Source organism: Phyllopteryx taeniolatus, chromosome 7 (genome assembly GCF_024500385.1).
Source record: "Phyllopteryx taeniolatus isolate TA_2022b chromosome 7, UOR_Ptae_1.2, whole genome shotgun sequence".
NCBI lineage: Eukaryota > Metazoa > Chordata > Actinopteri > Syngnathiformes > Syngnathidae > Phyllopteryx > Phyllopteryx taeniolatus.
Genome location: NC_084508.1, coordinates 11,900,797 through 11,913,583, shown reverse-complemented (window position 1 = coordinate 11,913,583; position 12,787 = coordinate 11,900,797). Strand labels below are relative to the sequence as shown.

General features: G+C 40.1%; 1 protein-coding gene across 1 annotated transcript; it reads right to left on the bottom strand.

The window, feature by feature from the left end:
* Window positions 1–327: 327 nt before the first annotated feature.
* On the bottom strand, window positions 328–12,133 carry fkbp8 (FKBP prolyl isomerase 8). The gene is made up of 9 exons (XM_061780626.1): window positions 11,974–12,133; window positions 11,344–11,603; window positions 9,261–9,430; window positions 7,650–7,738; window positions 7,342–7,562; window positions 7,101–7,273; window positions 6,951–7,028; window positions 4,099–4,233; window positions 328–2,543 (listed from the first exon to the last, which is right to left on the bottom strand). Exons 2-9 carry the CDS (start codon window positions 11,573–11,575, stop codon window positions 2,457–2,459), a joined length of 1,185 nt encoding a protein of 394 aa, XP_061636610.1. The 5' UTR covers window positions 11,576–11,603; window positions 11,974–12,133; the 3' UTR covers window positions 328–2,456.
* Between the last annotated feature and the right edge of the window lie 654 nt (window positions 12,134–12,787).

Here is a 12,787-nt window from a genome sequence, read left to right as displayed (position 1 = left end):
AAAACATTAAACCTAAAAAAAAAAAAGAAATTACACTAATAATAAAATATACTAATCAAACTTTGAAAAAAATACAATTCATATTCATCAGTCAAACCCCAAAAATAATTTGAAATATATTCTTGTTAGAATGAACGCGTGTTGTGGATTGTACATGAGTGAGACATGGAAATTTGTGTTTGCACATAAAAGTATAAAACATATCACTATAAAAAATGAAAAACATACCGTACAGGATAAAAAATAAACAATTTTTTTTAGATATTGTACAGGTACATTTCATATAGTGCTTGTCCTCAGAGTTCGGAAAAGAACAGCACACAGGTGTGACAACAGAAAAAAAACATTTATTCAGATGTATATAAAATTAAACAGGAAATATTTGTCACCAACTGTTAATGGCATCTTTTTCTTTCATTTTTATTTACCAAGGGCAAATTCATGTAGCTCAGGTGCATTTCCTACAAAGCAACTAGCAATGACGCTGGAATAAATTAACATTTTAAAGGAAACAAAATCAAAGTACCTCACACATTTCACCCGCATTAGACTTGTCAACATTTGGTCTTAAAACTGTCAAAACCTGAGGTATAAAGTGCCCTCCAAAAGAATTGGAACGGCAAGGTCAATTCCTTTTTGTTGTATACTGAAAACATTTGGGTTTCAAATCAAACGATAAATGGGACAAAAGTTCGGAATTGCAGCTTTTATTTCATGGTATTTACGTCTCGACCGGCCGACCTGTTCGATGTCTGTTCCTCAGTACACCAGATTTTTTTTCAAAACATTCCAAATTGTTGTATTGGCTATGCCCCATGTTTGTGCAATAGCGCTGTTCGAATTTCCCTCTTCTCTTAACTTCAAAATGGTTTTCTTTTCTCCCATAGACAGCTCTCATGTTCGTGTTTGCATAACAGCAAATTCAGTTTTCACTGGTGTAACCCAAAGCCAAACAAGCACTAGCTGTTTAAGTAATCAATCTAAAAGGCAACACCTGAGCAACTGCAAACACCCAGCAGTCAGATGTTCCAATACTTTTACTCACTTGAAGAGTGGGTGGCTTCAAACAAAAGGTGCTCTATCCTGAGTCGTTTTAACATCGCAATGTCAATACCATGAAATAAAAGCTGGAATTTTGAACTTTTGTCTCGTATTCATCTTTTGATCGCAAACCCAAATGTCTTTTGAAAATAACAAAGGAATTTCTATTTCCGTTCCAATACTTTTGGAGGGGACTCTATATAGGTGACAAAAACATCAAAAATAGGCTTTCTTCCTGCAGTGTCAAGGTCGGACTGTTTTACAGCATTGCAGATCACCTCGCAGAATGTTCGGCTTTGGATGTTTATCTAAGAAAACTGTACCTTGTGCTCTATTCAACTTACATCACACACATTCTAGAATAATTTAATACAAACTGAAAAGTAATGAGGCGGCACGGTGGTCGACTGGTTAGAGCGTCTGCCTCACAGTTCTGAGGACCGGGATTTAATCCCAGGCCCCGCCTGTATGGAGTTTGCATGTTCTCCCGTGCCTGTGTGGGTTTTCTCCGGGCACTCCGATTTCCTCCCACATCCTAAAAAAATGCATGGTAGGTTATTTGACAACTCTAAATTGCCCGTACGTGTGAATGTGAGTGTGAATGGTTGTTTGTTTGTATGTGTCCTGCGATTAGCTAGTAACCAGTACAGGGTGTACCCCGCCTCCTGCCCGCTGATAGCTGGGATAGGCTCCAGCACGCCCACGACCCTAGTGAGGAGAACCGGCTCAGGAAATGGCTGGATGGATGAAAAGTAGTGAATATGAAGTAGGAGAAGTAAAATAGTGCATTACAGTGAACCCCCAGTATTCAAGGTGATAGTGAAACACCGCTAGTAATACAGCCACTCTAAGGTTTGTAAAAGCCTAGAGATGCCACAAGATTGTGACAAAGCACTTTCTTTCTGACTAAATTAAGATAATTCTCTCAATTCAACATCGGTTCTTGGCCACAACACCCGAGCAATACTGTTACATTAGACATAGCTTTTTTGGCCTTAGCAAATAGGTGAGATTTTAGGCAAGAGGATAGGATTTCCCCCCCAAAAAAAATTTAAATTCAGCGACTGGGCAAATTCGCAAATACCGAACTGTAAATATGTGGGGGTTCACTGAATTATATATTGGCAACACGTGGAATAAATTATTTTGAGCTTTTTATAAATGGTCCTTGTCACAGGCCCACTTTGCTTTGAATCTGAACATGGCAGCGGCCATTTGCTAAAAGGGGAGGATTACTGATAAATAGCTCCGATAGGGGTTGTGAAGATGCAAGTACGTGATGCATAAATCAAACTTCTCATGAACAAACAGTAGTGTTTTAACTCCTCATTCGATTGACTCTGCTGACATGTCCTCTGTGCCAGATGTGCTTCTTTCTTGGTCCGTTCACAAGCTAACAAAAAAAGGCGCTCGCTTCAGTTTCTGGCAGCCAAGACCACCGATAAGGCAACGCCACCGATGGCGACTGCCGTGGCGCCGAATAACCACTTCCAGCTGAGACCCTGGAGAAGAAAAGGGGTGGAAGAAAAGACAAGAAAGGAGAGAGAGAAAGAGCATGTTAATGTTGATAGCAACACAATGGAAGTAAATGAAGTGCCACGTTTTCTCCACCCTCAGTAAAAAGTCACAAAAAAACCCAGTTGAGATTGTTGGGGATAGAGTCAACACTGCCTATCTGCAATTACCATACTTGCACACATTATCTTCTGTACAAACAAAAGAAAACTCTGTTTAAAAAAAATCATCTATCTTACAGAGGGTTAACTGCAGTTCATTTGTGCGGGGTGGAGGTAAACATGCTGCTGTCCTTTAACAGAGAATTCTCACTTCTGTGTCATCATGGAATGTTAAAAGCAGAAGGGGAAAAGAGAGGAGTTTACTGGTATGACATTTGCATTGAGTTCATCTTTCTTTTAATTATTTCCCAACATTATGTGTTACTAACTGTCCCGTCTACGCACACTGCACCAGAAACAAACCATGTGGCTTAATCATGCCTGGTAGCAACCAACACAAATGGAGTGTGTGTGGGTAGTGACTGTTGATTCAACCAGATTGCTGTCTAAAGAAGCGCAACAGGACATCAGCTATGTGAAGTTAAGCTACAGCATGCATAGACAACTATGGCACTGATGTGGAAACAGGAGTTCACAAGATTCAGATAGCTCCATCCATTTTCTAGAGTGTGAGATACCCAGGAAAAATCCAAGCCAAACACGGGAAGAACATGCAAACTTCACACAGGACGGTCTAAACAGATTCAAACTCAGAACTGAGGCAGAAGTGCTAACCACCAAGCCACAGTGCTGCCCACCATAGGGACTAGATATATATATATATATATATATAGTTTCATGTTAATTCTTGTTCAGCACTTTGTTATAGCTGCAGTTTTTTTTATGTGTTCTCTAAATACATTTGAGTTTAACTTTAGCCAGATAAGTATTAGTTAACATATTTCATAACAGGCCACAATGTTGACTGTGAAACCAATATAAATGTATAATCACCACAGTATTTTATTACATAAACAGTGAACACTCACATATTTCTGCTTCTGTGTTCGCTAATCCCACCCCAATCTTGTATTTTTGCTGAAAATGTCACCTATTTACAATAATAGCATTGGTTTGGCACAATCTGTAGCATCTTGGTGCCCAAGAAACCATTTGAAGTGAGTTGAGGAGCTTCAGTTATACCAAAGTAGTCCTTTGCCACCACTTTGGCATTTATAGGCTATTATAAACCCTTTCTAGAGTGAGAGTTCACTCACTGTACTCAATTGGCCATTCATCATTATACATATTTTTAACAAGAAATTGAATTTGAAATCAGAACTCATGGAAAATAGTCAAGCAAATTATTAGGTATACAGTACAACTATTGTCCAACTTAAGAAGGGATTTGTGGAAAATGAATGCTTGTAGTGAAGAAAAATTGCAATGCAGTTCTTTCTTGGCCCGTTGCCCAATCATCTACAAGGTTTTTTAATAGTTTTGACATCACCACCATTGACTTGACATTGGGCCGGGCTCAGAAGACTCAACAGGGACTCACCCATGACGACTTAGTCCAGCGTTTGTGTGGGCCGCTGCTGGCGGGGTTACCAAGCATCTTCTTGTACATGGCCTGCTCTGCTCCTCTCTGCTCAGAGTGTTTCTTCACTAGTTTGGACAGCTCTGCGTGGATGGTCTACCGAGGCACAATGGTTACAAATGAGCTAACACGGGTAATGGAAATGTGTCAAGAGGACAACAGCCTACCATCAATACTAGGGCAGTTTGGGAATGATGAACGTCAAAGGGAATGTGGTGAGACTCAAAACATTTTATTCCTAAAAAGTACATTTCATCTTATTGAAATCAATTTAAATTGAAAAACACTTAAGCCTTTGTAACATGATGCAGTTTGAACATTAGCACTGTGCTTCAAAATAGGAAAAGAAAACTACTTGAATGATTAAATTAAAATATATTGTGCATAAAAGCTAAATCAAATGTGTACTTAATGTAAATGTTGAAAAACAAAAGGTTCATACAAATTTTATACAATTATGTCATACTGTACTTTTCAATTACAAATGAACTGTACTTATAAAAATGTAGTATACAGTTCTTGAAAAGTAAAAAAAAAAAGTACTGTACTAGATTTAAACAGGTTTAAACTTTAGGTTTAAAGGTTGTTTTAAACTTTTTTTTTTTTCATGTTTTGAAGATTTATTTTCCAAATGTATTCACTGATTCTTTCATGTACCATTAGAAGAAAGCACGCGTACTACATAAAGACACGGTGAGAATCCCTGAGATAGAGAACGACCACCTAACACAGCCTAAGGTGGAATATTGCCATGTTATAAAACATTGTTTAAGACTTAAAATATTCCTCCCTCGTGCTTTAAACACATTAAAACTTATTATATGTAGCATTTTGTTAATACTGAACATATTGTTGCACAAAGAGATGCAGGTTTGTCAGCCCATGCAAAAGGTTCGGCTCGCAATTTACAAAAATGCACCCCCTAAGTTTTTGTATGCAAAAGATGATTCAATACAAAATAAAATAAAACTAACCTGCAGAAGTACATAACATGCATACTGATTTACACTTATCGTGTTGAATGAAAAGCTGAAAAAGCCAAGTAGTGTTTGCCAGATTGGTGTAGGACTGTGTGGGGAGTATTCTGGCCCTGAATCCCACACGGCCATAGACCCTTGTATGTCCATCTGTGGGAGCGGAAGAACAGGAGGCACGAGATGGCACCGGCGTGCAAGGCGAAACCTATTTAAAGCCACTTGAAAGCAGATCCTCTGAAATGATGAATCAGCGGCTCAGACTGTGGGATGAGATTGATTTTCTTTGTAGCGCCATCTAGTGGTCCTTCAATGGCAAAAGGTGCTAGTCAAAAGAGATTTCTGGCAAATGAAATTACAGTTGGAGTTTACAAGGTCCAACTTCTAAGTGCCAAATCTTTTGACTCCTCTCCTTGATCACGACTCAAAATTATACACCGAGGGTGCTAGTTAAAATCGATTACTGTTGCTTGTCACTAAGTTAATTTCATGAGGACCTCTTACATACATGAAAACTCTTGGTTGTTGCCATATTTAATTTCTACTGTTAAAAATTAGTGTTCCTGATTTAATACTCTTTTGTACTAAAAATAAAATTTAACATTTTTTGGGGGTGAATATCTGATTTCTTCTAACAAAACTAGGGGAATGCAATATTGCAGATTTTTGGGGGGGAACACATCTACATCGTGTTGCAGAAAATCCCACTATATCGTGGACATTTGCGTATTATACCGAACGATTTTTTGATGGGTTTTACGGCTTTTGACATATGACTTATGTACATTGAAAACTAATTTTGATTAAAATGTAGTAAAAAGTCAACATGAAACATGATGACCATTTAAGCGGTCCTGCGGTATTTTCATTTTCTTGGGCTCTGATTAGTTGCTGGAAATCACACATTCTTGGATTGAAAACTTTCACTTAGGTTTTAAGCCCTTCAATGGACTTGCATCTTCGAAGGCTTCTGCGAGTGAGTCCAAGTTCCAGAAAGAAGATTCTGATCATTTAGTAGAAAGCAAAACCTCCTGGATATGCTCTGGGAAGGAAGGTTTTATGCACCTTAGTATTAAAGACAAGACAACCAGAAAAAAAAAAAAAAAAAAGACAACCTGCTACGGAATGCCATACCTAGTCATTACTGCCATGTATGGGTATTCACCGCACACAGCATTTATCCAGTACAAGTGGTACCTCGACTTATGAGTGCCCCAACTTTTTTAGAAATATGAGAAGTTGCTTAGACGACTTCTTTGCCTTGACAACAATACGTTATGAGTGCACTTCAGATCCACTACTGCTCCAGTTAAATGGGGTGGGGGAAATGGAGCATTTACAGTGGAACCTCGGGTCACTAACAAATTGGATTCCAAAAAGAAAAAATTCCGACAAATATTGCTTAACCTATGCTTAATGATAGTCACATGGAACACTCAGTAATATATCAGTATTGCTTTCTCCCACTCCACGTAAACATCATTCACTGTACGTATCACGTAGTTAGGGTTAGGTAGTATGTAAATTCATTCATGTGTTTGTGTCTAGAATGTGGGAAGGTAATTTCTGACTTTAACTATACAAAATTGTATTTTTGGGGGTGGTGGTATTTGCAGATTTGGAACATTTTTACAGTTTCATCTCCAATCTGCACAATTTTCAATGGAGAGCAGTTTGGGTCACATATAGTTTAAGATACGATATAAGATATACATTAACCTCAAGTATAATTTATATAGTCTAAACTTGAATTCTGACTGGCATTTCGTTGTATTTGCCATTGCAAGAAGGTCTGAAACTCTCCAGTTTTCCAGCACATAGCATTTGGGTGCGCATTACCTTGTTGCTTGGTTCCAGCTTCAGTGCTTTTCTCAAAGTTTGAATGGCTTCTCCATATTCGCCTTGCAAGGCCATTACCTGTGGAAAGCAGCACCAGACTGTCAATTTTAATGGTGACAAGGAAGCTAAGTAAGTGTGTGAAACATGTACTTTGCCCATGCGGAAGAGTGCTTTGATGTTATTTGGGTGGTGAGCAAGGGCGGCGAAGCACGACTTGAACGCAGCTTCGTAGTGGTCCAGCTTGAGCTGTGCCGCCGCCATGTTGTTCAGACACTTCACTTTCACGTCTATCAACTCGTTTTCCTCCTCCGGGTTTATGTCCACTGTCAAGACACACAAACAAATGGTGATGCTTTCTTTTCACAGTGTGAAGGCCAACTTATAGTGCTACCTTTGGAGCTGGATTCAGTGATCTGCAGGGCAATGCCGTAAGAGTTGATGGCGAAAGCGTAGTCTCCGCGCTGATAATGGACATTGCCCCTTTCTCTCTTTCCACTGGCCAGTGCGATCTTTTCTAGCGGGGGCAGGAGTTCCGGGTCTGCTGCATCGCAGACTTCCTTCAGCTCCACTTCCAGAGACAGCTCAGCATTGGGCGGCACATCCGGTTCACAACTGGAGTAACACATCAGAAATACCATTTAACATGCAGAAATGTTGTGCGGCATACATTTTATTAGATAAATGGAACACTGTCACTACCTTCCCCAGGTACCATATGCATATGTGGCAGCAGTTTGGACGAGAGCCTTTTCGCCCATTTCCATGAGCAGCACTGCGAGATCAAGGGCCTGAAAGACAAAAACAAGTCATTGCAACAATTGCAAAAATGACCACAATGTACCACACTGGACAGCTTTAGGATTGTTCTCATGCATTCCTGCACACAATTGGATAAAAACAAATACAGTGCAATGGCTCCACCAAGTGGTAGAATTGATGGATGACAGATTTTTTTCCAACCCTTCATAAGAAATAGTACACGTCAAAATTTTAAGAGAAAACATTTTTAGTAAAATGGAAAGAAAAATGGATGAAGAAGGGAATATTTATGGTTAAATTGTAAGCCATTTTGGTCAAAATTAAATAATGTTTCAGTAAAAAAAGAAATAAATGAAAAGATATCGATTTAGGTTCTAATGCAGCAAGGAGAAACAATGTTTAATTAAAAATGGAAGGATCTGGGAACATTTTAGGTCTAAAAGGAAGGATTAGAGACAATTATGGGTCAGAATAGGAGGCAAAATTTAAATTTTTGGTAAAAATGTATGAAGGACAGACCATGCATAATCAAAATGCAAGAAGCATAACAATTCTTGGGTCAAAATAAGAGGGAGAGATCCATTTTTTGGGCTAAAACTATCAGGACAGAGATTTTTGGTAAAAATAAGACAAAATTTTGGGGGGGTCAGAATGAAGGAAGTCGTAATGGAAGAAGTAGATTCATTTTTTTATCAAAATGGCAATTTTGCATCAAAACTGGAGATTTTAGGTCAGAATAAAAGTATATAGACCATATTTAATCAAAATGGAAGGAGGAAACATTTTTGGTCAAAAAAGGAAAAGACTACTATTTTTGTCAAACTGAATGGAGATCCTTTTTTGGGGGAGGTGGCCAAAAGCAAAGAAGCTGGATACCATTTGAAGTAAAATTGTAAGGAGTAACTATTTTTAATTATAGTGGAAGAGAGACCATTGTCAACATTGAGATTTGGGGGGGGGGGGGGAGATGGAAGATGGAAATCCAACTTTTAGCCCATGCTGACAGTCACCATTGCAAATCCAGTAAATCCAGTAAGAAGCTTCATAAATTGGTCATTGAAAAAATACCACAACGAAGGACTACATGCGGCCAGTCAGTTTTCTCCATTAATAATAATAATCCAATATACTTCTTTTCTAGACTCAAAGACGCTTTACAATTTTCATGCATTTTTCACTCCCTCCTCAGTCACACCCTGGTGGTGGTAAGCTATTTGTGTCACCACAGCCGCCCTGGGGCTGCCATTCTGTGCCTACGGCCGCTCTGACCGCCACATGCATTCGTAGACAACGTGGGTTAATATATTCACTGCCATCGACAGATTTAGAAGTCAAATATCCATGTTAACTGGGAAGGCTGGCAATGAATGGCGGCGGGAATACGAACCGGCGGACCTCTGGTTGCAGGGCCTACTCTTAACCTCAGCTCCACAATTAATAGTACTGTCAGTGATGGAACAAATGAACCAAATGAAATCAAATCAATTGAAGGTGTTTGAAGTGAACCCTAAACATGTATTACACCAACATGAGGAAGTTGAACTGCAGTACCTGGATGACATCGCCGTCTCCCAGAGTGAACGTGAGCTCGGGTTGTTCCTCCACCAGCGTTCCATCCTTCAGGAAAGTTTTAAGACAAATGGTCACATTCTGTCCTTTCTTTGGTCGACTGTCTCGGCCCTCGCCTGCCACCAGGACCTTTTTCTTCAGTTGTTCATTACCTAGAGACAAACAGTTTTAAATATTACAATTACAGAACACATCATTAGTATTCCCGCATTTTGTAGCCCCTGACTCTAAGTACATAAGATGAGGGTTCAAAATCATGAAAGAAAACTGCTTTTGCTTCCGCTCTCAAGGGCTGTAGGTGGGTATGCTGAATGCGCTGAAACGATGGACCGGGAAATATTGGATGCTACTTCGTCTAGCATCTTTTGTATGCCTAAACACCCCTACATGATTGAGCCGCTTAAAGCATCGAGTTGCTGGAATATATCCCACCGGATCATCATGGGCTTTCTACGCCATGACAAGAGCTAGCCACCAGCTAGCTCGCGAGCTAACCAGGGCTCCTGTCGGCCGATGGACGGGCGGCATTCCCACCTCACTTGGTGGTTGTATTCGGTCTGCGGGTCCACATAACAGAAACTTCAAGGAAAGTCAACCATTTATTAAACACGACAGCACGTTATTCAGCCTGTGGCGCACATTACATTTCAGCACATACCTACTACTAGTACCCATGTTTTGCGTTTGAACATATTACGGTAGCCTGGATAACACTAACACTTGGGAATATAAATAACGACACCGAGCTGCTCTGTAAACTGTGGCATCCAGGGAAGATGCATTGTATGGATAACTAGCAAGCTAACTGCATGTTGTAGTGGTAGAAATAGGCCAAGTAATTATAACTAAGTAACTTGCGCCGGATAACTGCTGATGCGAACGAAGGCACACGAATGATTTCATAGTGGGGGAGGAGCGACTCTTGCAAGGGGCCCAGTGCACTCAAAAACATCCTGAAAACTGAAAATGGTGAAAAACAGTTTAACGTTACTTTAACGTTTGTCGTACTAGAGCGGTTCCAACTACCGGAGTCAAATTCCTTGTGTTTTTTGGACATACTTGGGAAATAAAGATGATTCTGATTCTGATGGCAAAAGAGAAGTTTGACTAACCCAAATTAACAATGTAGATAAAAAATTTCTGACGAGTCGTAATTACATTTTGAATAGTTGCAATTTTTATTCGAGATATCTGTAACATAATTGTGACTTTGGCAGTCATGTACGGTGTTTCTTATTACAGATATCTTCAATTCAGTTGCAGAGATCTGCTAGTGAAATACAGATCTCTGCAACTGAATTGTAAATCTCTAACTCCAGTTTGAGATATCTACAATTTGATTGAAGAGGGCTGGCCATACTATATCTTCCCAATTCAGTAGTACATAGTTTTCAACTATTATCCTCAAACATGCACAATGTATTTAGAAACAAATCCCTGAATTCACTTTACATGGTCAAATAAATTGAGTTAGGAGCTTTTTCACAAAACAAATTTAACCCGGCGGCCGACTGGTTAGAGTGTCTGCCTCACAGTTCTGAGGACTGGGGTTCAATCCCGGCCTGTGTGGAGTTTGCATGTTCTCCCCGTGCATGTTCTCCCCATGCCTGCGTGGGTTTTCTCAGGGCACTCTGGTTTCCTCCCACATCCCAAAAACATGCATGGTATGTTAATTGAAGACTCTACATTGCCCGTAGGTGTCAATGTGAGTGCGTATGGGTGTTTGTTTCTGTGTGCCCTGCGATTGGCTGGCGACCAGTTCAGGGTCTACCCCGCCTCCTGCCCGATGATAGCTGGGATAGGCTGCAGCACGCCCGCGACCCTTGTGAGGATAAGCGGCTCGGAAAATGAATGGATGGATGGATGGAAATTTAACCCATGAATCTATGTACAACTGTGTTAAAGGAAAAAAAACGCAAGTGAGTGAGTTTTTCAGCTAATAACCTCCCACCTGACAACAACAAAAATAACGAGTACCGAATCGCGAATGCACGGGGGAACTCCGTATTGTTTAAACTATCTTCCTACTGTAGGTTAGCCAGTAGTCAATAAGCAAAGCACTTACCTAGCATATCCAGCCATTCCTGCGATTCTTCTTCTCGGTCTGTCTCCTCGTCTACGCGTTCCTTGTGTGCGTCCCGGCCCTCCCCGGCGCCGGCGTCTTCCAGGGGAGGGGGGTCGTCGTCAATGTCATCCTCGTCCAAGACCTCAAAGTCCTCCCCGCTGTCGAGCAACGACGTCCGGCCGCTCTTCTTGGCCGGGTCCGCCGCGCTGCTCTGACTATCTACGGTGTCCATAATGTTTCCCGTTCATAAGTTGGAGTCGCTAAAGTGGATTCATGAAACGTTTCGTTACATTTTAAACGTAGCATTACGTCACGAATCAAGGTCCTGTTTGTGACTATTTCAAAACATCTCGACCCGCTTCGTTTTGCCCCTCAACATGCCCATAAGCGACAGTTATTGTTGCTTACCAACTTGTAAATAAAGAAAACGTGCACAATACGTCACTATTTTCAAGCTTTCTTCACATTTCTGAAGGATTTTACAAAGTTCTCTCACGGTCCCTTCAAGGATAGATGGTCTCGTGACAGGTAGCCTTGAATTCGTTATGCTAGAAAGCTAATTGTCTTAACGCTAGGGCCAGTCTTTTTCTACTATTTTCATCCGCCCCAAAAATATCACGTATAGCTTACCTTCGAACACGGCCGCTCGCTTCGAAGGTCCAACTCTTCAGTACGTTCAATTCAAGGTGAAGTTATGTCTATTTATTTAAATAGTCAGTCTGCCCATGGCGGATAGAAGCAACAGTTTCGCCACAAGCCTCTACTTCCGGTTAACCTTGCGCTACCCCGTGGCATTACGGTAATCAATGTTGGAGACAATTTCAAAGTAAAATCTTGAATTTATTTATGCCGTTTCAAAAAAATATATATATTTATGGACGTACCTTCCATACCACGTTACCACCTATTCAGGAGTATAATAGACCTGCTTTTTGGGTGACGTTCAATTTGCAGTCAGCGAAATCACCAACGTTTCATCTTATTTTGAAACGGACTCGTATTAACCGTAATGCTCAGAATAAACGGGTATGCCAAATCAACCAAGAGGCGACTTGATTTCCCTCCACACACGTACTATTTGTGCAGTACTGATTGATGCTTATAGCTTTTCAGCGTTAAAGTATGTTTCAGATTTATAGAAGTTGTACATGCAAGCGACTTTAATCACAGAATATAGTTTATCCTACATAATCCTCAATTGACGGACAGTTCGAGATCTTTTTTTTTTAATCTAATGAGGGAAATTGTATGAAATAAAAAATAATAATAAAAGTGTGTGTTTGATTTGTATTTGGATTATTCTGTGTTCTCAATGGAACCGTAAATTGAATTTTCTGCAACAGGAAATGTGTCTGGCTGTTCAGTACATTATAAACAATACCAGTCATTAATATCATTACTGCAAATTAATTCCACCGAGCAGATGCTAATATAAATACACTTA

Bases quoted from the DNA above. Each gene is read 5' to 3' on its own strand.
- fkbp8 (XM_061780626.1), bottom strand. From the start codon at position 11,575: ATGGACACCGTAGATAGTCAGAGCAGCGCGGCGGACCCGGCCAAGAAG. The intron at 7,029-7,100 runs GTACATGTTTCA...TGCTTTCCACAG, and splicing joins CACTCTTCCGCATGGGCAAA to GTAATGGCCTTGCAAGGCGA. The intron at 2,544-4,098 runs GTGAGTCCCTGT...TTTCTTCTCCAG, and splicing joins GCTGGACTAAGTCGTCATGG to GGTCTCAGCTGGAAGTGGTT.